This window comes from Falco biarmicus, chromosome 17, assembly GCF_023638135.1.
Source record: "Falco biarmicus isolate bFalBia1 chromosome 17, bFalBia1.pri, whole genome shotgun sequence".
Lineage (NCBI taxonomy): Eukaryota > Metazoa > Chordata > Aves > Falconiformes > Falconidae > Falco > Falco biarmicus.
The window spans coordinates 2,636,582-2,663,363 of NC_079304.1; the positions used below are offsets into that span (position 1 = coordinate 2,636,582).

The window sequence follows — 26,782 nt, forward strand, 5'->3', positions numbered from 1 at the left end:
CAAAAGAAGAGTGAAAAACTGGATTTTAAAGCAAGAACAATTTGAGGCCATTCTCTTCTCCTCTCCATCAAACTGTTTTCATATTTAACCATTAGGCTGAACTGTACATATTAAAACCTACCAAAAAGTTGTAAAGATGAATAATGTCCCAATATTTGGATGGTGAGATATATATATATGAATAAAACATTTAAACCATAATTGAATTTAATTTTACTGCTGCAGTCCAACATGACTAACAGCAACAGTATTGCATCTGCAGATGATCCAAGTTGCACCATAAGTCTGTGTGCCTGTGTTGTTGCGTCCAATATACTCGTTCACGTTGTACATACTTCTGTAGGCATCACTCCCTTCAGAACACCGGAGAGATTTAATCTGTGACCCCTTCTACTCCTCTGTTTGGGAAAATACTTTTAGAAATCAGGTAACCAGTCTAGTTTCTGAGTAGTATTTGAATTATTTTGAAATGCTGATTTCCAGCGTGGCACAGAATAGGCTACCAACAAGTATTTCCCATTACATTTACATAAGGAAACAAGCTTGGCATTTTAATTAAAATCCCCATATCACAACATAAGATTGAAGTATTCACGAGAACATTGAATACGAATTCCCATCTCTGCAGCATTATCTCATGCGTCATCAATTACTGCCATGCCTAAATCTAGCATCATGCCAGCACATTAAGACAGTAGGTACTATATGCAGTGTTCACTGGACCAGAAGAACAGAAATAAGAAGAGGGAAAGGAAACCCTAGAGAAGAAATTAAAAAAGGCAGACCGTGCAATACAAACCAGATCATGGCTGCTTAGCTAATATGGGCCAACTGCTGCGGAAGAAAAATGTCGAACACCCCAAGTTGTGTAAATTTTTTGTAAACATCTAACACGCACACAAACACACACAACACCAACCTACACATGAATGAGAAATACTGATCTTTTGCTAACACTGTTTCTTCTAAGCGCAGACTAACGTGAAGAAACTTTAACAGAGAACTTAAATTATTAATAGGGAAAAGAAACACTCAACAAGTACTTTCTTAACTAAAATCTAGTTTTAATCACAACTAAGCGACCCTCGACTATTCACTGCATGTTTTCTTGCTCTCATACTGAAATTGCAAGTGAAGCTTAGCTAACGCCAAGTGCCAAACTTAGGTCTGATTTAGGCCAAACAAGCTATTGTGCCTAAGACTAGCAGAAGATGCTTTGCAAAGAGAAAAATTAGAGCTCCAAAAAGCTTAAAAAGGTAAAACTAAACAAAACTTAATTTTTCCCCATCTTATGGTTGTACTCTCCACACCCAATTCAAAGTAAAGCAACACTTTACAGAAACTCACAGAGCAGTTTCAGATTCATGGGGAAGGACTGCTATACTAATACTGTAATGTATCCGTGTTTCCGTACTGCCAGATGTCATTCTAACACTTTAACACACCAGTAGCTTTCAAAAAATATAAACTAAGGATCAAAATACATTCTACTATTCCATCAGGTTTGCATAGGAATTAAACTGATTCTTCAAAGAAAAGTATAAAAACTTAACAAAATAAGTATCTTTGAATGAATGCATTATTTTTACATAATTTCTGAAATATCATGTTGAACTAAAACTGAAAGTCACCTATAGTTTTAGGAGAACTACTTAAAGATTAAATCCCAGGCCCACTTAATCTCAGCATGCAATTTACCATAAAAAAAATTAATCCTGTACTGACAAAAAGATGCCCACTCCTATCAAATTTGACTGCATTCACGTCCAGTACCATCCGATCACGGCCTAATTTTTGGTGGGTTGATGATGCTGATAGGTATGTATCTTACCGATTCTATAGGCTTGTCTAGAGACGCCTGCTCTATCTCCAGGTGCCCTTCTTCATATTGATCAAAGTGATTGCCCTGTAAAAGAAAATGAGGGTTAGCTCTACAGCACGGAATCTGTTTCCAGCAGTTTAGTTTTAAGATTCAGGTTTGTATACTGTGTTAGATTTTATGTAATTTTACCAACAAACAAATTTATTAATACAGGCTCAATTCAGTATACAGGCTAGAGAACGAAAAAACTACTCTAAAAAACTAAGCCAATTTGATGATAATCATAGACTATGGAAGCTGGCAAAACATCAAACATTTATAACGACAATACTTTGTGTTTTTCTTTCTTTAGAGTCTACAAAAACACTGATCATAAGCACCAGTGCTGGCCTTAAAACCACACAGGACAAGAAGCAGAAGGAATTGACCCCACCACCACTACAAAGAGGTTTTTTTAGCCTTTTCTCTTTTCAAGAAGGGTAAGGCTTTCCTCCCAGCAGCAAATACAAGCTGCTCGAGGCATACATGTAATTTCACACACCTTAAGTCAACAAAAACCCACAGTGGTACCAAATAAAACCTCCTCCAAGCTTGGTCTGGAGCAGCCCTTTCCTTGAATCTAGGTAACTGCACAGTGAACCGTTAGTAGAAGCGATCCTCCGACACACAAAAAAGCCGTTAAGTTTCAACCCCGAGCAGTACCCCCAGCCAGCTGACCACATGGCCACACAAGCACATATGTTGGCACAAAGAATGCTGGGATGCATGTGTGGAGCTGCTTATTCCAGACATACCAGCCTAAAGCAACTGAGAGCACAGCACCTAAAAGTGCTACACAAAAAATGACAGGACTGAGAAACACGTCTGAGAAAAAGAGAGATGGACCAAGAGATACGTAGGGAAGCATACTAATAAAGCATGCAGATACTCACACAGCAAAGAAAATACTAGAAAGAACAATAAATGCAAGCACCTTGCTTCCTCACACTCTTGGAGCAACTCCATGAAACATCTTTAGTCCTATAGACTGGCCATGTATAATAATCAGACAGAAAAATTAAATAGGATTGTTAGGGTGTACTGTGCCCAGCCTCCACCGATACACATCAACACGCTCTGAACTGAGCACATTCTCCCCGATCCAGTGGTGCCTTGTAAGCACAGTACAACACGAATGACAGCCGCTGGAATAGAGACTAGAGTTGAGCAATCCTCCTCAAGCATCTGCTATGTATGGCAAAATTCAATCTTCCCACGCTTTTGCCTGGATATTGAGGGTTCATGAGCTAGGAAGGCAAATGGTGGTCTCTGTCCTCCAGGGTAACCTTTGGTGCTGGAACACCATCAGTGTAAACGGCTATTTCGGGGGGGGGGGATGGGTGTGGATAAATAAATAAATCTCTGTTGTAATTTCAGAGGCTTCTGAAACCTCAAATTCCTGAAATTGCAAACATGGTGAAGCATTTTTGACCTTTCAATAGGTCTAGATGTAGTACTAACATCCACCGTTGCTAGCACTGACCCGGAAAGGAAAATAAACTTACTAACTGCTAACTCAAAAGCAAAGGGCAGAGATGCCTACAGCTGAGACTAGCACAACAGCCATAGAAGGGGGTTGTTTCAGCAGACTTTCCTATGTTCCCTGAGCACTGCTCAGCGTCACAGCCCTGTGAAACCCCAGCAGGTGTTAAAGCCTTGGCCACCCCCCACCCCCACCCCCCAACTGCTGCCCCAAGCCCTCAGTGCCACTGAAATCCTTCTGGCTGCCCAGCGTACACCGAACACCTGGCAGTTTTTATTTGCATCCCAGCTCTGCAATTACTTTGAGCAGGAACACCTAGCACCGCTGCCAAGAGAAACATGTTGTCACTCTTCTCCTTTCTACCAACACCAACTTTTCCCTCTGCACGAATTTTAATGAAAGCCAGCATACGAAAGAGCAAATCACAGTTGTAATGGACTGCCTGTTGGAATTTGCAAGCCAGGCACCAGTCTCAAAAAGTCCTCTGGAACGAGCATTTGTATCCAGTGAGGCAAATCTGCAAGAGACCATCTTGACAAAAACCTGCTGCCAAGAAAACGTGCTTTGATGCTGGTGCCCCAACTGCCAGCCTATACATCCTCTGAGTCCACAGCGATAATTCACCCAGGCCGTGCTCTGCTCCCAGTACTTCTTTCCCACGGCCTCCCCAGAGCAAATGTGGGGCTTAATCTGCAGGCAGCAATCCACTCCCATCCATTTTTTTTGGACAGCCTTCAAGGAGCAAGCTGAAGGCAAACTTACCATGCACATGCAGTCATGGAGCTGCTTTAAAAAAAAAAAAGCTAGTAATTCTTGGAGACAGGCACAGTGTAGATGTACAGACTGTACATGTGTGTGCTGTGAAGTCAGGGAGCCCAGCAAGGAGAAGACAACATAAAACCTGCCCCAATGGCAGAACAACACAGCCCAGGCTCCCAAAAAGTAGCGCCCAGAAGAACAAAAGCAGTCAAGAGCTCACATGCTGTTCAATGAATTTGCATTGTTGAGTGCTGAACATTACAGAAAACACATTACTAAAACTTCATATAAAAAAATTAAATCCACATAACTCTCAGTTAAACACTTGAAACACTCTCAGCAAAATCTAAGAGATACTTCCCCCTCACCTAATTTCACTATGTGATTTGCTGCCTGCAGATAGCTCAGAATATGCCAACTAAATTACCTGGAACTGGCAAAATATTTCTGCCTACTCACCGTCTCTCTCCTTCAGCGCACTGCTTGCCAAGACATTTAAAATTGTTTTTACAAAGGCAGGGGTCAATTCCAGTTTGAAAGCATGCCTGGCTGATTTGAGGCTTTACAACTCCATTCTTCTGCGCTTAAAAACAACGTCTCCTCCCAGAAACTATGCAGAAGACTGAACACACATATGTCACAGCCAAATGCAAAGATGCCAGAAAGCAAAGCTATTCTAAATTCCAGTGATCCCATTACTATCCACTTTGTATATTTTGGGGTTTTATATATTTAAATACAAAGTAGGTAATAAACCCCAAAGTATTTACTTCGGGGTTTTTGTTACTGGTAATGGGAGTAGGGAGAGGTTGCTTGTTTTCACAAATAACAGCAACACAGATCCTTGAGCTTTCAGAAGAGGCAGGGTGCTTCCCATCACTGTGAACTCCCGGGGAACCCAAATGCCACCCCAGCGATGAGAACGAGCCCTGGTGGGACGCAGACACACTGCTCACTATATTAGGAACTTGGCTGTTACAGGCTTGGTAATTTAAGGCATCAGAATAACAAAGCGTCCAACTGAACTGAAATCAATACTCATCACATACAGACTGTCCTTTATTTATCAAAACAGGAAAAATTTCCCTTCCACCATAAAGTAGCTTGCCCTGGAAAAAAAGAAGATAATCCAGCAGTCATACTGAGGTCATGCTTATGAGCGTGTTCAGCCTGATGGTGCCTAACGAGCAAGGAGAAAAATGGTTCTCGCTTCTAGGGCCACGACAAACAGCTTGTTAAGGTGGTGCTGTCTGCCATGGTGGTGATCACAGCCCTTTGGGGCTGGAGGCAGCACAGTCTGTCCCTTTGCTTCCTCATCCCTGGAGCTGGCTAAGGAACAAGTTGGGGGGAATTCCATCTGCTTTCCTTTTCCAATCCTTCAACCTGGCACATCGAATGGATCCATAGAACATTTCTGTTTTGCTGTATCTTAAGACAATGAATCAGAGGAAGAAAAAAATACTTTTAACATTTAAATCTAACAATTAATTAAACACTAAATGTTGAATCTGTTGAGAATAAACTACATTTTTGGCAAACGTGAACCGTAAGCACAGACCACATTTTAATATGTTTTTGATCCATGTCTTCTGCAGACTTGAATGAAGTTTCCCTCTTCAGAAGAAACCTTTAAGCCAAAAGAAGAATTCAAGCCCTACAAAATGGTTACCAGCCCATAAAATAACAGCTGCATTACAACCAGCACTATTCAAAACCCATTCCCAAATCTTCTCCCCTGTATAACTATTACAGAGATGCAGGAAAACCCCAGCCCTGCTAGCTAATGACAAAGTTTCCACCTACTCCCATGGACACGGATTTCAGGGCTGAACGCAGTGCCCTTCTTCTCATCCTCTGCTCTTCCATTTTAAATCTGTCTGTATTGGGCTTTCTCACTGCCTCTTTGTAAAACCAGATGTGTTTGCACTGCTTGTATCCCTTTCTTACAGATGCTACCTCCATCTGAAAAACAGCAGAGCAACTATGATGAGAGGCTTCCACTTAAGCATCATTTATTGCTATCACTTTGTGCTACAGCAAGTGCTCCGAGGCTAGGTGCTTCATTACACACATACTGAAATTCAATACATTTTACTACTCTGATGAAAAGCAAGGACAAGCCTTCAACATCTAAACATTCCTTATTATATACCACACACAGCATTTAGTTTCCTTGTTGCATTCATCTCCAGGAGCCAAGATGTTTGCATCCTGTAATTTTTTTGTGTAATATCATCTGAACTTTGGCTAACTACCCACTTTGGTTACTCACAGTCACATGTCCTCTTTTCTCTACTCCCCTTTCCCATTGTTTGATCTTTGCACGAAGCTCTTCGCCAAACCGTACGTCTTGGAGCCCTCACACACTTAACCACTGAGTTATGAATAGAGCATTTGAAAAATCAACCAACAAAAGCTGCCTCCGTGCAGGATTTTAGACCCTTACTTTCCCTTATTTGGATTGTAAATAGTTCAGAGCTCTGGCCCAACAAATGCCATTTTGTCCAAGATCAAACATAGTGGAGTCACTGCATTTTCTGAAATAATTCAAGTTAAATAGCTAAGGGGAAAGAACACTGCTGTTTCTTTCCTACTTACAAGGTCCCAAACATTGTAGCAGAAAGACCCAGTCAGTATGGTTTAAAATAAAAATAAAAATTTAAGATCTTAATCACACTTTCATCCTAAAATCTTTAGTGGCAAGGACTGTTGCCAATAAATGACTCAAGGCAAGTGAAATGAATTGTAGATTTAAGCCCATTTATCAAAGTTTAGTGTCCCAGAATTAATTCCCTCCCCTGCACGAAGCACTTTTTTAAGCAAGGTGGACAAAGCACGTAAGGATACACAGATATTACGGGGGGGGGGGGGGGGGGGGGGGGGGGGGGCGAGCTTTTAAAAGCATTTTCACAACTACAAGGCAGAAGAAAAATACACTGTCCTCCCTTCTCACTCTGCCCAAAAGGGTGTATCCAAATGAGACCCAACTTCCAAGCACTGCATTTTCTAATCATATTCTATATATGAGATTTATATATATATATAAAATAAACCTACAACATCATCAATACAATGAGGAAAGAACGGTGAGTCACTTCAACTGCTTCAAGGCTATCAGACCTCCCTGGATATTAATTACTGAACTGCTCTTTACAGTCTGTCCAAGCACAGAGGATATTAAGTTGTCAGCATGCAGAATACATTCCATATAGCACACATTCCTGATGGGAATTAGTGGCTTCTTTTATGAACAGCCCTAAGTTATCCATTTTAAAAGAAATGTGGCAGTCTACATTTCAGTAGCTAGACCAAACCTTGAAACACAGCTCTCATGCGGAGACAGGAGAAAACTACAACAAAAGAGTAGTATAATGGAGACATGAAAGCAATGGTTTTCTTTCAGAATGCCTTCATTCAGCTGTCCTTTCACTTACTGCTCAACAACAGAGCTCAGTTACAAGAACGTTATTAATATGAAAGAAGATGATGTAATTTACAAAAAGCAACAGAAGTCAAATACGAAAAGCCTAGAATGAGAATACCTGAGGAAAACACTGCCTGCTCCACAAGTCACAGGGATGAACGACGCCTTCAGTGGCGTTCAGAAAAACTCCGGCATAAAATCCCACACCCATGCCTAAAAGCACTAAAACCAGTGGTGACTGGGGAGGGATCGTGCAGAATGCAGTTGCCGAGATGTCAAAACAGAAACAACCTATTTGTGTCAATATTGACTTTCAGGACCACTTAGGAAGGTGCACAGACACACTCATTCCCGTGACCATGCAGATAATCTGAAAGTAATTTTGCAGAAAAGCGTCACTATACTCACCACCATTATTTCTTAAATGCACTGGAAAAGAGCACAGCATGATCATGATTGCTTAACTGCACTTGAAAAGAGCACTGCATGCTCCTTAGATATTCAAAAATTAGTTTTACACTGGTAGAATACCAGGAAAGGAATTAAAAAAAAAATCATCAACATTTACATTGCATTTACTGTAGAAAATGGAATTTTAAAACACTAAAGCAAATCAGCACTGCTCATGCATATTCTATTTATCTATCAATTCAATTAATAGACCTTAAAACTCCCAAAAATATTAAGTCAAGCCATAAAATTCAGGCTTGTTACCCACAACTGCCACTTCAAAACATTTAACCAAGCCCACTCCCTGTTCCTGAAAGCTCTGAACGCATGAGGCTGTAAATCAGCAGCTGAGACCCTAGGAATATCCAAAAAGAGAAACAAGTACTCACATAAAAGGCCATTTTCTAGCATCAAGTCACAGCAGACAGCATTAGCTACAAATCACAGAATATTTTGCAATGCCCTCTGGTCCCTGCTCCCACAGCTGGAAAGCACAGGGACATTTCCTGCAGCCGCCCCAGGACGGGTCAGCACAGATGCAAGGTCTCAACAGTGGAAGTGCAGGAAACTGAAGCAGCATCTGAACACAAGTGAACAAATGCCACCTCTCCAAAATCCTTACTGTCTGCACACATATGGCACCTTCACGGATCAAGGGGAGGAAGGAGGAAAGAAAAAAAAAAGGAAAAGTCACCGTGTTTCCAAAAGCAAATATCCTATTACATTTCAAATGTTCTTTTTTAAAGGAGGAGATTGAGCAGTTACAGGACCTTTAGGAGGACAAGGCAACTTAACATCCATCAGCTTTTCCCAAAGATGGCTCCAAGCACAACTCCTGCAAGCACTCCGCACCCAGGATACCTGTGGGAACATTGCTAGTCCAGCACCAGTGCAGTGGCTGAGAGATAGACATAGGAATCACCCTGCAAGGACCTGACAGAGCACCGGACTCTTGCCTAACCCAAAGAATTTCAGCAAATCACAGTCAATATTCGTTTCATTTTTGTGCTGCATTTTGCATCTAGTTCTCTTTTCAAAAATCCTGCCAGCTTCGCACAGCCCTGAGCTCAAGTGACCCACCTCTCCTCCCACACCTGGAGGTGATGCACACCACCAGGCATGGCAGAGTTACGTGCCAGACAGACAGGAGAAGAAAAACCAAATGCAGACAAGGATCAAATACAAAAAGTGTAAGTGACAAGGTCTGCTAGTACTACCTCTTATTTTAGTTGTGGGGCTCTATCAACCACATCACCTGCTAACATCATCAGCAAATTCTGGTCAAACCAGATGGGAGAGGGAAGGTGTTAAAACCAAATCCAGCTCACCATAACTAATCAACTGTTTATTACACACAATCAAAATGTAATGGGTTCCTAGTTTCTCCGCAAGATCTGTACTGCCTGTAGGATCTGTAAGCTGACTACAAATCTCAGACAGTCACACACACTGGCCTTTTAAGCTAAGCAGGACCTGATGACGCTACACAATGGAATAGCTCCAAAACATAATTGATGCAGACAACCATGTTGATGTTTAGAAATCCATCCAGAGAATTCAGAAACGACTCCAGGAAAGCTTAGCTTAGGAGTGTTTCTTGAATATTCATTATGCATCAAGAAGAAAATATATTTTTAAGACCAATATGCACCTAGAACATAACTCCATCCAACCCTGCTCGCACTGGAAGCTTTCTTGGAGAATTTTAAAAGCAGTATGGTTTCTCAAAACTATAAAAAGCAATATGAAAGCAACTTTGTACCGGTACCTGGAAAGCCTTTGTTAATGCTTCCCAGAACAAAATTATCCTTCTTCCTGTTGTTCCCTGTAGTGACTATAGAGACGCAAAAAAAAAAAATCTGGTTATCCATTCCTAGCAACACAGAGGTAAAACATTCACAAACAAGAGCTAGCATTCTCATAGCCTTCCGCATGTTACAGATCGCGTTCCCAGTCCCTTCCCTGTAAATAAGCAACACAAGTGGGTAAGTACGGACACCACGCATCTGCACACCCTCCGAAATAGCTTCATATTTACAGTCAACATCTTGTGAAAGCTGCAGCAAAACCTCATTTTAGGAAAACACACACATCAATTATTTTGAGTGTACTTAAAATGAAAATCCTCTCAAGTCAATACAACAAAAGCAATCGCTTAAAGATTTGGATATGAATTTAAATTGGCAACTTTTGAAAGAAGCACCTCGTAATTACACATTGGGAAGTTGATGGCACCTTTTGTTTACCAAACTAGAAGTTAATTTTGATAGCAAATTCTACCTGTTAAGTCCAAAACCACTGAAAAGCACCTGCCAGAAAACTGAAGACTACTCATAGGTCAAGAGCTTTACACTAGGAAAACATGCATATAAATACTAGTTAGAGCTGTCCAATTAAAAACACGTTCTACAGTTCAGAGATAAACAGCTTGCACAAAAAGGAGTGGAAGCCAGAGGCTGGTCCCTGCTTCGCTATGCTTTGCGTACTTTGGCACCAAACAAGAACAATTTAATGTCTTTCAGATTCCTTCTGCTGCTACCAACGCCAGCTATAAATCTGTTCCAGCACACGAGGGATGCTGTTCAGTTCTTCAGCGCTTCCAACAACTGTACTGAAGAGTACTGGCACTGGTCTCACCCACCCCATTTTCTCTTAGCCATTTCTTAACATACCTAGACACAGAAGATACTGCAGCTTCCAGCACCTGTGGCTGCATGACTAACAAGAACTTTCAAACACAGAATCATAGAAGGATTTGGGCTGGAAGGGACTTCAGTCTCGTTCCACCCCCTGCCATGGGCTGGGACACCTTCCACTAGCCCAGGTTGTTCCAAGCCCCATCCAATCTGGCCTGGGACACTTCCAGGGATGGGGCATCCACAGCTCCTCCGGGCAACCTGTGCCAGTGCCTCAGCACCCCCGCAATGAGAAATTTCTTCCTAATAGCTAATCTACATCTGCCCTCTTTCAGTGTAAAGCCATTCCCTCTTTTCCAATCACTGCAAAGCCCCTCTCCAGCTTTCTGTCATCCCCTTTAGGTACCGAAGGCTGCTAAAAGGTCTCCCGAGAGCCTTCTCTTCTATAGGCTGAACCACCCCAACTCTCTCAGACTGTCTTCATAGGAGAGGTGCTCCAGCCCTCTGATCATCTTCATGGCCTCCTCTGCACCTGCGCCAACAGGTCCATGTCCTTCTTATGCTGGGGGCCCCAGAGCTGAACAGTACTGCAGGTGAGGTCTCACCAGAGCGGAGCAGAAGGGGTGAACCACCTCCCCTGACCTGCTGGCCACGTTGCTGGTGATGCAGCCCAGGGTACAGTTGGCTTTCTGGGCTGCAAGTGCACACTGCCAGGTTGTGTTGAACTTCTCATCTACCAACACCCCCAAGCCCTTCTCCCCAGGGCTGCTCTCAATCCATTCCCCACCCAGCCTGTATTTGTGCTTCGGATTGACCTGACCCGTATGCAGGACCTCGCCCTTGGCCTTGTTGAACTTCACAAGGTTCGCACAGGTCCACCTTTCCAGTCTGTCAAGGTCCCTCTAGATGGCATTCCTTCCCTCCAGCATGTCAACTGCACCGGATCACGAGACAGAGAAAACAGCCTGGTGGGACAGGGTACTAATCATACTTAGGGTATAATTTATTTACCACTACAAGTTTCTAAGCTTTCACAGTATGGTCTTTTTTAATTATTTATTTAATACGGTGTTTGACCTGATAAAGGATTGTTTCTAAACCAGAATGTCACAGAAAACCTCACTTAGGAGCCTGTTAACTGAATTCCAACTCTTAACCCGTCCCACAAGACTTGGTACCATCCAGCATTTTTATCAATGACCAGAGGGGAAATAGCGCAACTGCCGACTCAAGTTTGCAGCTCATGAAGCCCAACAAACGGTGAGCAACAATGTGGACAGCATGTTCATACACAGCAACCTGACCCGTGCAAGAGTGACCTGAACTCACCAACACAAAGTCTGTTTTCACAGAGACCCGTACAAACACACCTGCAGCACAGGGCTGCACCCAAGCAGCCAGGAGAAATCCAAGTTAACACCTCTCCACACAATACAGTAGCAAAAAGGATAAAAACACAGTCCAGGTCTGTGCAACAAAGGAATAACAAGTAAGAATAAAGTAGTAAAGACATTTATCTCTGTACATTATACAGATAGAGTCTACTCTAGACTCCCTATGCAAGTATTCTAGTCACAAACGTGGAAAATTTTAAGATGCAGAAAGCTGTAACACCACAAAGGGAAAGGCAAAAAGCCCTAAAATAAAAGAATTCAGAGATCAGTCCATTAATGCTCTCAAAGAGGCCAGGACTAAGACAGAAATGCCATATATGCCCTCAAATAAGAGGAGACAGCATACTAATGCCTACTTTGGCATAATGCAGGACATAAGAAGCAACACCTAAAAGCTGAAAACAGTAAAAAGTAGAAGAAAAATAAAGGGAAATACGATTTTCAGTGGCCAAACTACAACAACAATCTACAAAGGAAAGTGTTCACCATCACCAGTTGTCTTCAAGAGAAGGAGATACCACAGCCAAACACTAATTCCAAGACTCAAAACTGGGTCAAATGATGGAAACTGAGGGCTGATACCAGGATATTTAAAGCAGGCATCCTAATATAAACTTCGGACTTTAAAACTGTGAATGGCTAAAATCTCAAATGAGTTAATGCTCGTAGAACTGCTTGAAGGTGGAAAGTAACAAGAATTACTACAGGTTTAAAATTGTATGGTAGGAGAGAAGCATATGGTCACTAAGAAAGCGTTGGCCAAGAACTGCAACAGCGCTTTTTGATCGGATGAACTCCTAAAGCTCTACATCCCCACACAGTGGGTGTTAGGTGGGCTTGGTTTTGTTTTGGAGCAGATTACTCAGAAAAAGTTGAGAGTGCTTACATGTGGTTTGTGGGACTACAGAATAACGTGTTCCCTTTGCCATGCAGTTAGCCATGGCAATTGAGAACATCACTGCACAAGAGAACAGAGGTGACAACACAGAGTAGGGAAAGGTACAAACAAGATGGGAAATAAGGTCTATATAAAATTAACTTACCGCTCCAGTTCCAAAAATTCACACCAAAGTTCAGATTGTCCTGTGATCTTCCAGAAACAGAACCAATACTAGTCATCCTACTTTATAACACACTTTCCCCTAGCTTCTTCCTCCCTGCCTTGCTCACATAGGCAGGCAAAAAGATTAAAAAAAAAAAAAAAATCCACAGCTCCTGCTTTGCTCAACTCAGAGGTCAGCGCCTCTTGCCAAGGAGGGTAGGAACAGTATTCTTCCTGCGGTATGCCCATACCAGAAATATAACCCTAATCAAATGATAAGCAAGGATCTCTAAAGAATACTAAAAGATTTTAGATTAAGATTAATTCTTAAATTAGAAAACATGCCATGGAAAAGGCTACCTCCTGGACTACTCCTGGCTACATTTGTCAAAGACAGATTTACACACCAGGATCTTGTATCAGTTGGAAGCTCAGGAGAACACATTTTGCAGTGATTTCAGTCTTCATTCCTCCACATTAAGTTTTTCTTCTCCCAATTAGCAAAAGTAGGCAAAAGAAAATGACTCTATTTACTTCCTTGCATCACAGAGAAAAGCCATCAACTTACTTTGCCACATAACCCACAAGCAGGCAAGGCCTGCTGAAGGATATAAAAATCAAATACATTTGCCTTCGGCAGCACCTAAGAAATGAATTGTAGTTGAAGCCACTGACAACACGCACTCATTAAAAGGACAGATTTTAAAACTCCACACTGTCAGCCCAGATGTCTGGTAAACCAGCCTGCCTAAGCTGCTTGTGAACAAAACTTATCCCTGACATTCTGCCAATTAAAAAGCATAAAATCCCCATGCCATCAGAGTTCAGCTCAACTGGCTGGAAGCAGCAGGACCAGAAGCACAGACCAGCCAGCAACAGCAATGTGATCGGTTAGCTCTTCAAATCCTTTGGGGGGATGGGGGGGGGGGGGGGGCGGGCAGGAAAAACCCACCTATCTTCCTCGCATAAGCAGGAACACCAGAATTGAGGTTCAGACTGGCCATGTTTTAACATAGTTTAGGAAAACAGTCATTTCTGCTTGGTGGAAGTGTTATTCTATTATACAGACTACACAACAAACTAAAAAAACAAGAGACAGAACAGTTTGTGTTCCGTCTGGCTAATGATGCAAGTAAGTGCACTGTACGTAGGAAGAGGAAATTATTGTACACATATACACATATGGCTTGAAATATTTCTGCTTCAACAATGAAAAGAAGAAAGATACAGCAAGAAAACATTTTCTCAACATCTGTGACTAAATGGGAGCTCCACTGGATTTCAGTGATATATATGGAGGCATTCACTATTCATTCTTTGAGATCGGTATAATTAATCTAAAGAATAAAATTACTGCAATTACAAAAACAACACTAAAAAATACATTTACTTATTGCAGCAGTCTCATGTATTCAGAGTTTTCAGTAATGCTTCTAAAATACTCTGTTAGCATAGCTGACAGCTATCATTCATAATTACTTGAAGTTACAATGGTTCACAAGTTTGTCTCTGCAGTAGGGAAGCCAGTCAATCAAGGAGACGGCAGAAGCAGACAAGTGACAGACATCCCTGCGACAGTAAGTAGTAAGATCTTTTAACCGAAGGACTAAGCTCATTGGTGGCCCACTCAAAAATAACCCCTCTTGTAATGGAAAAGGGAAAAAGGTGGGGATTTATTTGGGTAAGCCATTCAGCAGACTTAACTTGCCATTTCAGATCCCAGAGAGAGAAGACAGAAGGGAGGTCAGTAATAGTCTTCCTCCTTCAGTAATTCATTCCACTGCCTAAATCCTCCGGAACAAACTGCTCTGCTGCCCTGGTCTGGGAAAGATCAATTATTAATGGACAGAACAAAGCTAAATGCTTTTCACTGGAGCTGCCCTCAAATTCAGCACCTGCAAAACACAGTCAAAAACAAGGGCTTTGCATGGAGTTTTTCTAAGGTTTGAGAACATACAGCAAAACCAGAAGAGGATCTACATCCTTTGTGAGGCTTTGAAAGCTACGCAGCACAGCAAAAGCAAGACATCCTATTAAAAAAAAAAAAAAAAACCCAAACAAAAAAAAGCTGCTTAATCACCTCATCGCAGTGATATCCTCCAATGCCATTTCCTGCTTCTTTTGCAATTTCAACTTTCAAACTATCCTTAGCTTTGAGGTTCCTTCCATCCTACCACAGAGACAACCTGGAATAATTTCAGAGTACATAATCATTCCCCTTTCCCTCCATACCACAATATTTATCCTTAAGGATATAACATGACCTTCTTATCCTTATTCTAGCTCCTCTTTTCCACAGGGTTACTTAAAACCCCATGGACAGCATCTTCATTCCCCCTGCAGCTTTCCTTATACCCATCACATCGCTTTGGCTGCGATCATGGGAAGGTCCCCCACTCTTTATTTCTCCAATTCTCAGCTGATCCCTCTGCTCAACACCCCTTCTCCCCTCACCACCTTCTTAGGCACCTCAGACCATTCATACCTTCTTTTTCTCAGCTGGTTGAGGTCCTTCCCTTCCTGAATTGACTTCCCTCCGGTGCTGAACCTTTCCATTACTGCCTTCCCCAATCGCACTGAGCTTCCTTTAGTCAGGCACAGGGGAAAGAAGAACAGCTCTCATCTGTTCTCTCACCTTTAATCCACTTCTCTCCAGCATATCAGCAGCTCAGAAACCTGAATATCACCTCTGCCAACCCTGCATTGCTAACCTCATCTCTCCCCTACCCACATCGATGCTCAACTTGCACTCCTGCCAAACTAATCCTCCCAAACCCAGAATCTTTCCAGAAAGAAGGCTGATAACAATAAAGAGAACTCTAAAATGTTTTTTTTTCCATCCAGTGACTCTCTTCCATTAGACACATCACTAATCCCAAGGCATCTGCCTTTCTTCCAAACAGCTAAAGATTCCTTTGACCCATACACTTTACTCCTGACCTTTTGTTTCTCTTCCTCTCTCAAGACAGCTACATGTCCTTTCACTTCATCAAGATCACAAGCAGATCACCAGGAACAAAATCCGAGGGATCTCTACAGCTTCCCTCCCCCTCACCATGCCACATGTATCCCTGCTTCAAGCCGTGTAATTTTAGAGCACCATCTCCCTTTTGTCATGCCTACTTGGGTCTCAACAGACTAGCAGTAACACGGGGTCATGTTTATTGTCATACTTGGTCAAAGGACAGAAATTTCAACTGCTGAAGCTCAGAATTAAAAGCACTAGAAACTGCGTGAAAAAGGCATTCTTAACACCGACAGAAACACTCCTACAAAGGGAGCCTACATACAAATTTGTGACTTCACACTAACAGAGTGTCTTATTTTTGCTGTAGTTTTGAGACCAGTATCTGACAGAGACAATCAAAAGCTGTATGCTAAAGGCAGGCATATTTTACAGCGGTGTTATATGTCAAGTGACCTCCGACTAAATATAGAGGAAAAGAAAAAATGAAAAATCTTCTCTGAAAGCAATTTTGATGAAAAGGGAAAAATAAGGTTGAAAAAGCCTTTCTCCACCAGTATCCTTCAAAAAATCTGTTACACTGACGGCCTGTCAGGGGTACCTGCACAGGCTCTTGAGGTCCCACCAATTCATCCCAACCTCGGCCAAGACACTTGGGCCCAGTCTCCCTCTAATCAGCTCATCATTTTCACATTCAATTCTCTGCAAGCTTTAACCAACTCCAAACTGTTTCTTCCCAGGGGACCAATTCCACTTTTCCCTTGAAGGAAGCTTTAATGCACAAAATAAAATCTCTTCTCACTGGCAAATTTTCAGGGAGAAAAGAACAGAGGTTACCCTACTATAAAAACAAACCCCACCTCTTTATTTTTTACTCTGGTCTATGGGAAAGAAAATGAAAGCCTGATAATTTGGCACACGTCAAGTCCCAATTAAAAATAGTGCCCTTTCTTAAAGTCAAGGAAAAACAGGGTTGTGACTGGATTATTGTTTCCGAGCATGCTTGGAAGCTTTTAAGATTTCAGCTTCGGGTAATGGAGCCCTGTTTCCTCCCTGACATCACTACACATTCTCCCTGCATGACCAGAGCAATGACACAGTAACAGGTTTTGCTGCTACAATTTTTTTTTTTTTTTTTGCAAAGGGGTTGCCCCACAAAGGGACAAGAACAAGGACACCAGGCAAGAGGCACATGTGAACAAGTTGTGCAATACGTGAGTGCAGAGCTTACCCATTTCTTGAGTATATCCTGCAGTACCCGATTGATTTTAGGTTCCTCATCTCTCCCCTCCCAAAGCAAACTATTACAAGAAACTTATTTTTTCAAACCCGGGATCTGGCTCACTCCACTTCCTAAAACAGGAACTTCAAAACTAAATCAGACTATTTTAATATTAATTACATCTAATTTAAGGAAACGAGCAATGCAAACCAGCCCCTGCGTTTAGGGCTGCATTAGGAAGCCATACCTACAGTCTGCAGAAAAGGTAACACAAACGGTGCTCACACGCATTTCTAACACAGTTTAATAACGACTTAAAGTGCACAACCCCCTAAAACATCCAGAAGGAACAACATAACTTAATTACTACTGGATGTTTTCAAGCTTATACCTTAACACTACATTAAACAGAACTACACAAGCTCTGCAAGCGTAAGAAAACCTCCCAGATCTTTAGGTGAAAAGCAGAATTCTAACTGCTTTAGGTGAAAAGCAGAATTCTAACTGCTTTAGGTGAAAAGCAGAATTCTAACTGCTTTAGGTGAAAAGCAGAATTCTAACTGCTTTAGGTGAAAAGCAGAATTCTAACTGCTTTAGGTGAAAAGCAGAATTCTAACTGCTTTAGGTGAAAAGCAGAATTCTAACTGCTTTAGGTGAAAAGCAGAATTCTAACTGCTTTAGGTGAAAAGCAGAATTCTAACTGCTTTAGGTGAAAAGCAGAATTCTAACTGCTTTAGGTGAAAAGCAGAATTCTAACTGCTTTAGGTGAAAAGCAGAATTCTAACTGCTTTAGGTGAAAAGCAGAATTCTAACTGCTTTAGGTGAAAAGCAGAATTCTAACTGCTTTAGGTGAAAAGCAGAATTCTAACTGCTTTAGGTGAAAAGCAGAATTCTAACTGCTTTAGGTGAAAAGCAGAATTCTAACTGCTTTAGGTGAAAAGCAGAATTCTAACTGCTTTAGGTGAAAAGCAGAATTCTAACTGCTTTAGGTGAAAAGCAGAATTCTAACTGCTTTAGGTGAAAAGCAGAATTCTAACTGCTTTAGGTGAAAAGCAGAATTCTAACTGCTTTAGGTGAAAAGCAGAATTCTAACTGCTTTAGGTGAAAAGCAGAATTCTAACTGCTTTAGGTGAAAAGCAGAATTCTAACTGCTTTAGGTGAAAAGCAGAATTCTAACTGCTTTAGGTGAAAAGCAGAATTCTAACTGCTTTAGGTGAAAAGCAGAATTCTAACTGCTTTAGGTGAAAAGCAGAATTCTAACTGCTTTAGGTGAAAAGCAGAATTCTAACTGCTTTAGGTGAAAAGCAGAATTCTAACTGCTTTAGGTGAAAAGCAGAATTCTAACTGCTTTAGGTGAAAAGCAGAATTCTAACTGCTTTAGGTGAAAAGCAGAATTCTAACTGCTTTAGGTGAAAAGCAGAATTCTAACTGCTTTAGGTGAAAAGCAGAATTCTAACTGCTTTAGGTGAAAAGCAGAATTCTAACTGCTTTAGGTGAAAAGCAGAATTCTAACTGCTTTAGGTGAAAAGCAGAATTCTAACTGCTTTAGGTGAAAAGCAGAATTCTAACTGCTTTAGGTGAAAAGCAGAATTCTAACTGCTTTAGGTGAAAAGCAGAATTCCAACTTCAGGCTCCAGAAACAAGGACGACACATAAAAGCCCATCAATAGCTCTTCTCCAGCTGCGTTTATCCTCGCCCCTTTCCCTCCCCCCCTACCCAACCTCGAGACTCTCTCGGGCTGAAGTCAGAAAACAAAATGTCATTGTTTAAGCTTAATGAGCCAACGTTAATTTTCGTATTGTTTATTTAACACCGCCACCCCTCCCCCCCTAATTTGAAAGCAGCAACAGTAGCGCTAACGACGCCGAAACACTAATGTGGTTCTCGGGGGGGGAGGGGGGGGAGGGGGGGTGTAGGGGGAGGAAGCGGCGTTTTCACGAAGCAGGGACCGGGGGGGGGCCAGCCCCACGGGGCAGGTGAGCACCGCGCCAGGCCGCATCCCCCCGGGCTGCCGCCCCCCCCAGCCCCCGGCCTGACCCACCGGAAAAAAAAAAAAACGGAAAAAAACCCCGTTGGCGCGGGTGAGGGTCACCTCAGCGGGGGAGCCCCCGCCAGCACCCACCCCCCCCGCTACGACACGGCCGGCCACTGCCCCCCTCCCCGCAGGTCACCTTGACAGCCCGCCCCGGGCCCCCGCGCTGCCGCCTTTGTGTCGCTACCCGCCGCCGCGGAGCGCCGGGCCCGCGCACAAAGCCCCGGCGGGGGGCGGCCCGCCCCGGCCTGAGGGAGCGGCGGGCGGCCGGGGCTGAGCGGGGACCCGCCCGCCCCCACGGCGCGGCCGTTACCTGGAAGTCCCTATCCTCGTTGAAGCGAGAGAACCTGTCCGCCATTTTGCGCCGCTGCCGCCGCTACCGCCGCCGCCTGGCTCAGCCCGGCCCGGCCCCGCGCCTCCGGCCGCCTCCCCTCAGCGCCGCGGCAGCGCGCCCGCCCCGCCCCCGCCCCCGCCGCGCCGGGCGGCTCCGCGCATGCGCGGCAGCGCAGCTAGCGTGCACCGGGTGGGCGCGCTGCTGGGGGGCGCCAGAGCCAGGGCTGGCCCCGCTGAGCAGGCGGCTGCCGGGGCACCGGGAAGGGGGTGCGGCGTGTGCCGGCGGTAGCGCCTCCGCCGCGGCGGGCGGTGACGGAGCCCCGCTGCGGTTCAGCACGCAGCGCACAGCACGCATGCGCCCTGCCCCGGCGGCAGACGGGAGCGCGGGGCCCGCCCCACTGCGCGCATGCGCAGAGCCGTCCAGTAGGCGACCCCCACCCACCCCACCCCCCAGGAGGGCGCCAGTCCCCCTTCAGCCTTCCCGCCCTCGCGACCCGAACCAATGGGGCCGTCTCCGGCTCTTGAGTGATGGCGGTATGAACCAATAGGAGCACGGGTTCGCCACCGCCCCGTAGGTCAGGGGGGTTGCTGAGGGGGCGCGTGCGCAGGCTCTCCTCAGCGGGGCCCGGGCGGGAGCGCGGCTGAGGGGCGGCGGGGAAGGTGCCCTGGGGGCCTAGGGCCAGCCCTGAGGCGGATGATGGTGCCTGCAGCCACCTCTGAGGGAGGCCGCGGTGTCTGGTGTAAAGGCTGAGCTGAAATCCAGGTGTTCGGAGCCAACCCTGAGATGAAGCGCCGGGGCCGGGCGGAGCCGTGCCTGTTGCCCTGCTCCCACCCCGGGCCTTCAGCCAGGCCGCAGGGGCCTTTCTTCACCGCTGGGCAGGGAGGCGTGTGCCTGGCTTGCGCAAGCATAGCCAGGTCCCCGTATGTGGTGGCACAGGAGCAGCACCCCGGGCCTGCACACGCCAGGCAACGCCTGGGGTCTCTATCTTGCAGCACCCCGCGGGCCTTTGTGCACAGGGGCTGCAGCAGGCGAGGCCCTGCTTTTCCATGCACAGCTGTTACCAGCTGTCTCTGAGCATGGCAGCATGTGCCGCCGTATCTCTGCTGTCCCTGACAGCAGGAAAACCTGATTCCATCTGTCTCGCCATTCATTCCTTTTTCTTTCACCAGAAGCCTCACTGTCTGGGTCCTGTTTGCGTGCTGCCCTCTGCCGCCTTGTCGAGGCAGGATGAGGAGAGGAGTGGGGAAACAGGCCTGGCTGAAGCGTGTTCACCAGACCGTGCCTCTGCGTGCGCCACCAAACCTGTCGATGAGGTGAATGCCTGTGACGGCGAGCCCTGCGCACTGAGACTGTGGGTCGGATGCAGGGGAGGCTGAAGTGTGGTGGTTGTGCTTCACGCAACTCGGTGTGGCTCATAGCAGAACGGACTTGATCTACTACTGCAGTGTGACAGGGTGGGCTGCACTACCAGAACTGCGTGGAACTCCAGGCATCTGCCTCTAACTTGCTAGGAAGGATGCAGCTCTCATCCTGAAGTCCCACCTCAGCAGCACTGTGGAAATCTCCCCTGGAAAATACCGCAAATTTCGACGCTCTCCAGGGACCAGTCAGCCCTCTGTGCTAAGGAGGACCTCGTGGTTGAGAGCTGAGGGACCTCTGCATCGCAGGATGGCTGTGAGAGCTTTTGCTGGGCAGAAACACCCTCGAATTTGTTCCTCATTGCTGTAAGAAAGTGCTGTTGGTGCCGCAACTGTCTGTGCTTTTGCTCTCTGCAAAAACCTCAGCACCAGGGTCACCAGTCTCATCCTGTATCAGGTCTGTGGTCCCACCGGCCTGGGCAAGGAGTGGCTGCCAGGTCCCAGCCTATTCGGTCACGGTGTCTCTCCCTGCTGGCAGCTCCTTGTGCCCCAAGGACTGCCCCGCAGCTTAGCCCCATGGTGGGTATAGAAGCTGAGGCACAGAGAGGAGCAGCCTTTCTCCTTCCAGGAGTTGCCGCTGCATTTTCGGAGGGGACTATTCCTGCCTTGTTCTCCCAAAGCACCCAGGCGGGCAGGGTGGAGCTGGGATCGCTGCCCAGGGATCCTGGCTGCACTGTGTGGAGCAGTCCTGTGGGCAGCTCTGTTGAGGGACACACGTGTCCTGCAGCCACCCCACCTGTGGGTCTCAGGTGGGCACCCTAGGCCCCGCCTAGCACCCGGGCTGTGCCCACGAGAGGGAGCTCCTGCTACACCCAGGTGGGCAGTGGGACCCTTACCCACAACATGGGCCCCCACCCACCATGGGAGGGCTAAGCCAGCTGTGGCCCCGCAAGAAGATGGGGCCATTTCGAGCCAGGTGGGACCTGCCCCAGGGCAGAGAGCATGGGTGTCCCAGCACCCCTGGGGAGGGTGGGAGCTCCCCCAGACAGACCCAGGCATGCTGGTGGGGTGCCCCTTCTTGAATGTGTCCCGCCCCACCCCACTGGGTGCATGAAACTAATGGTCATCATCAACCAGCTCTGCTTGCTTGGGCTCTGGGGTTAGGGGGATCTAGCACCCCCGGGGGTGCTGAGCTGGGGAGAAGGGGCGAACACCCCCATCCTGGGGCCATGTGCCCTCCTCGGAGCTGCCCCAGGCCCTTCACTCCCTGCCTCTGTTTCCCTTGGCACTGGAGAGGTGAGCGGAGCCCAGCAGTGGCGGCGAGGAGCTGGGGCAGGCACTGAGCCTGCTTTGGGGGGTCAGCCCTGGGAGGGCTCAGGCTTCTCTGCCTGAGGCGCTCAGGGGGAGCGATCTCCCCAGGCCAGGGGACCCCAGACCCTGAGTGTGTACATGTGCAGTGTGCACCTATGGGTGTGAGTGAGCAGGGAGAGGCCGGTAACGGGGAGTGAAGGACGCCCCTTTCTGCAGGCCAGGGGCCGGGAGGTGAGGTCAGCACTGCAGCCGCCTGGGCCCCTCTTCTCATGTAATGCAGCTTTGTGCGGGGGCTGCACTCCCCCGGCCCCTGCCGCTTGCTGTGGAGGAGGGAGCTGGTGGGGGCCCAGAACTAATGCCCCCCCTCGGCTTCTCACCACACCAAGGGCCTGTGCCTGCTGGGGTCATGTGCCCAACAGGAACCTGTGGCATCCAGGGCACAAACCTGCCTTGCTCTGCCCCCCCCCCCCTCCCCCCCCCCAACCCTGGTACCCCCTAGCCTGGAGGAGCTGGGCATGGGGACAGTTCAGTGTCCCCACTGGGCAAAGCTCTGTGTCCCTGTGGGGAATGGGAACAGCTCTGTCCTTGTTGAGCACAGCTTCATGCCACTGTCAAGTATGGGGACAGTTCAGTGCCACCCCTGAGCACAGGGACCAGTCTGTGCCTCCACTGAATGTGGGGACAGCTCCATGTCCCCATGGGGCACAGCTCTGTGCCTCCTCTGGGCACAAGGACAGCTCAGTCCCCCTGCCCTGCAGGGGGGATTTGGGTGGTGCTGGGGGACAGTTGGGCACCCTGAGGACCACGCTGGGCCTGTGGCATGGGCTCGCCTGCATCCCCACACCCAGCCCTGACAAGAGCTGGGTATAAATAGCAGCCAGCTCTGTCACCTCCTGTCACATGCCTGGTGCTGGCAGGGTCCCCCCGCCATCAGCTGGGGGCACAGCTGTTCCCAGGACGGGGAGGGACAGCCACAGGGGCACCCCATTCCTCCTGCCAGCCATGCAGCAAAGCACCCCCACCATGGGGGCCACCGCCCCCCAGCCTGTACGCCGGGAATGGTCTGGGGGGACCCAGGGGTCCAGGCCACCCACACAGGGCATTGCTGTCACTGCCTCAGGGACAGAGACCCCAGCCCAGCACAGGGCCCCAGGACAGAGCCGAGATGGCCGGACCCCGTGCCCCACACCTCGTGGAGACCCCTTGGCAGCACCAGGGGCTTCCCCTGGGGACAAACGGGATATTTCTGATCCTCAATCGGAGGAAAAAGGGAAACTCCCAGGGGCTGTTGGGGTCGTAAAGCCTTCGGCCACCCCTGCCTCTTGCCACCCGCTTCTACTGGCAAAAATTGTCACTGCCCGACCTGCGAGTCCCCAAGAGGGCTCTAAAAATACCACGTCCTCCTGACAGCGACAGCTGCGGGACCAGGCGGCGGTGCCTTGGGGACCCGCAGGGGGGGCCAGGGCTGCGAGGAGGAGTGTGGCTGCCAGCCCTGGGTGCCCCAGCCCCCTGCCCACCGGTCCCACTCCCACCAGGACAGCCCCTCGCTGTTCGTGCCCCTTTTCAGGGAGCCCCCAGCATCCCACGCCGCCAGGCCTGGCCCACTGCCCCCTTCTCCCACCGGGAAACAGTGAGACGGTGACCGGCGGCACCGTGCCCACTCTTTGCCCAGCGGCACGGAGCCTGGCCCCGGCGAGGCGCGGCGGTTGTGCCTCTCGCTGTGCCCCCGGCCCTCCCCGAAGCCCCTAATCCATCTCTCGCAGCAGGAGATGCCTAAGCTGCCTTTTCATGCCGGCTCCTCCGCGCGCGAGCTCGCCGCGCTTTCAATACCGGGCGCTGGCAGGAGATGTGTCGGACAAGCTGAAGGGATCCCTCCCCTGCCAGGAAGGTCAAGGTGTGCTTAAGCCAGCTTCCCCCTGCGCCAGCCCCGCTCGGGTGGGTCCTGTCCGCACTGGCACCGCCTGGGGGGTTGGGGGACACTGCAGCATGGGTGTCCATCCAGTTGGACCCTCATCTTGGTGGGGGCTTGTACCCCCCAGCTCCTCGTAGCTGCTCTCAGGGGTCGCCTGGCAGCCCACTGCTCCTGTCCCGGGGTCCCCCAGGTGCTGGGGTTTGGTTAACATGCTGTGCCCAGCAAGGGGGGTCCAGGGTGCTGGGGCACACCATGGCTCACCCCCTGGGTAACCTGGGGTGCTGGGGCACCCCACAGGTACTCTGGGGCTCAGCTCGCCCTACAGCTCGCCCCACGGGTACCCTGGGGTGCTGGGGCACCCCACAGCTCACCCCACGGATATTCTAGAGTGCTGGGCACCCCACAGGTACCCCGGGGTTCAGCACGCCCCCCAGCCTACCTGGCCAGTGCTGCTCAGGGCCCCCTCCCACCCCATGGAGCCATTGCAGACCATTAGACCAGTTTAGACCAGTACAAACCAGGCCTGAGAACAGCAGATACTGGTTCCTGCCCTTCCTAACCCACAGGGCAGTGTTCATGCAGCAAAGCTGGGCACAGGCGTGTGCACACACACGTGTGCGCACACACACATGTGCCAGCAGACCTTCCACACAAGCCCCACTCCCACTTCCCCATGCTCACCCCTCCTGCAGGCACGGTGTGTGCATGAGCACACGTGTACATGTGTCCACATGTGTGTGCACACATGTGCCTGCTCACACATGGGGGTGTGGGGGGGGCCCGCGGTGCCCGTACCAGGGCCCGCATCCCTCTCTGTTCCCTTGGTGACAGACCCCCGTCCTCCACTGGCACCTTGAGCCTGCCGCCAGCCAAGGCTTTTGTGACTGGTTTTAATTAGAGGCTCTTAAGTGTGAAACAAAACCGGGGGCAGGGTCTGGGGGGGGCCTTCTTTGGAGCTCCTGGGGGACCCCCGGGGGTCCCTGTCCTGCCTGGCATCGCCTGGCACAGCCGTTCCATCCCCTGATTCCTGCTTCACCCTTGTCTGTGCCCATCCCCAAGGGATGCGGGTGATGGAAGCTGGTGCTGCCAGAGCCCTCCCCCCCCCCCAAATATTGCCCTCCTGAGTGGTGCTAGCCGCTGGCCCGAGAGCGGGGCAGTGTGTGGGGCTGGTGCCCGCTGCCATGCCAGCCCTGGTGTCACCCATGGGTGTGCACCAGGGCTCCTGGCCCCAGGGAGGAGGCTTGGAGAGGGGCCAGAGCTGCCCATTCTGCCTAGGGCTGGACGGGGGATGCTGGGCGCCGCTCGGGGTGCTGCCGGGGCTCCAAGGCCAGGACCTGGGGGTGTTTCCAGCTGTGTCCCCCATCCCTGGCCCTCCTGGGTGCAGGGAGGACCCCACAGGCACCCTGGCACTCAGCAGCACTGGACCATCTGCTGGCAGCGACCTGGGGATGCTGGGGTGCTGGGGGCAGGGAACTGGCAGCGCCCACCAGCATCCCCCAGTGCTGTACTGGGATGAAGTGAGAGTGAAGCAGTGAGGGGATCAGGACTCCTGGGTCCCTCCCACCCTGAGCAGCTCCTGGGGGAGCCCTGGGAGGGGGAGCTGGGCCTGGCCCCATACTCCCAGTAACGCCCAGCCTGGCCTGCTGGCAGCACCTACCTTTGCTCACTGGGTGCCAGGATGGGTCCCTGTCCTCCCAGGGTCCCCTCTATCTGGGACAACAACTCTGGCTCCCTGCAGGGAAGCCTTTGGGGAGGGGGCAGGACCCTCTCCCACCCAGCACACCCCTGGCAACACCTGAGGACCCCACTGGGAGCCTGGTGACAGGGACCAATGGGACCAAAGGAATTCCTCAGACACCCTGAGAGGGGACACCCCTGAGCTGGCAGGACCCCACCAGCTGCCTCCCTGGGGTGTCCCCTGACACCCGCAGCCCACCCAGGGGTCCCTCCTGGGGCTGCCTGGCAGGTTCTGCTCCAGGTTTCCCCCTCCCCAGAAAGGCTCAGCCCCCACTCTGGATGGGACCATATCCCCATGTGTCCCTGGTGCCCAGAAGTCGTGGGGTCCCCCTGTCCTGAGCCACCAGCACCCTGCAGCACCCAGAAGGATGGGGAACACAGGGACAGCCCCTGCCACCCTCTCCGGGAGTGACACCCCCCCCCCCCCCCCAAAAAAAAAAAAGAATCCAAAATCCAAAGTTTTTAGGAAGCCAAGATCCATGTGGCTGTGCAGACACCCCTGCACCCCCTCTGTCCCTGTCCCCAGCTGGGACAAAGGCCACCAAGGCTGGGAACACCAGTTGGGTGGGGGGTCAGACAAGCCAGACCCTGCACCCAGGGGGCCGAGGGGAGCCGCGGCTGGAGGAGCCACCCCACGTCCCACGTCCCACGTCACGCCTGCAAAGGGGGAGCCGGGAGCAGGCTGGGAGGCAGCCGCTCGCCAGGATCCGGCCTCGGCTCCGGCCCCCGCAGCCCGGCGCCATGCCAGGCCCTTCGCCAGCAGCCTCCCGGCTGGGACGCGCTGGGCAGCTGCCAAACGCCGGCCGTGCCGAGCCGCCCTCCGCGGCACATGGCGGCCGTGGGCTTGGCGCAGTCCCCAAA

General features: G+C 48.9%; 1 protein-coding gene and 1 long non-coding RNA gene across 10 annotated transcripts in view; one reads left to right on the forward strand and one right to left on the reverse strand.

Moving 5' to 3' along the window:
- The window catches only part of GPATCH8 (G-patch domain containing 8), a 59,516-nt gene extending 39,548 nt beyond the window's left edge, over positions 1–19,968 (reverse strand). For 3 of the 9 annotated variants that reach the window (XM_056362554.1, XM_056362551.1, XM_056362550.1), the window contains exons 1-2: positions 19,583–19,644; positions 1,832–1,906 (exon numbers count right to left, since the gene is read on the reverse strand). Coding sequence is in view for 2 of the 9 variants with exons in the window: in XM_056362549.1 (XP_056218524.1) it covers positions 1,832–1,906; positions 19,583–19,627 (120 nt within the window). In the remaining 7 variants the exon portion in view is untranslated. Of the gene's footprint in view, positions 1–1,831; positions 1,907–19,582 lie in introns of those variants that run through there. The other 6 variants (XM_056362555.1, XM_056362556.1, XM_056362557.1 and 3 more) reach the window with 4 other exon arrangements.
- A 93-nt stretch (positions 19,969–20,061) lies between these two features.
- LOC130160266 (uncharacterized) lies at positions 20,062–21,353 on the forward strand. The gene is made up of 2 exons (XR_008825970.1): positions 20,062–20,173; positions 20,773–21,353. It is a non-coding gene; the product is annotated as an uncharacterized LOC130160266 (long non-coding RNA).
- The last annotated feature ends 5,429 nt before the right edge of the window (positions 21,354–26,782 follow it).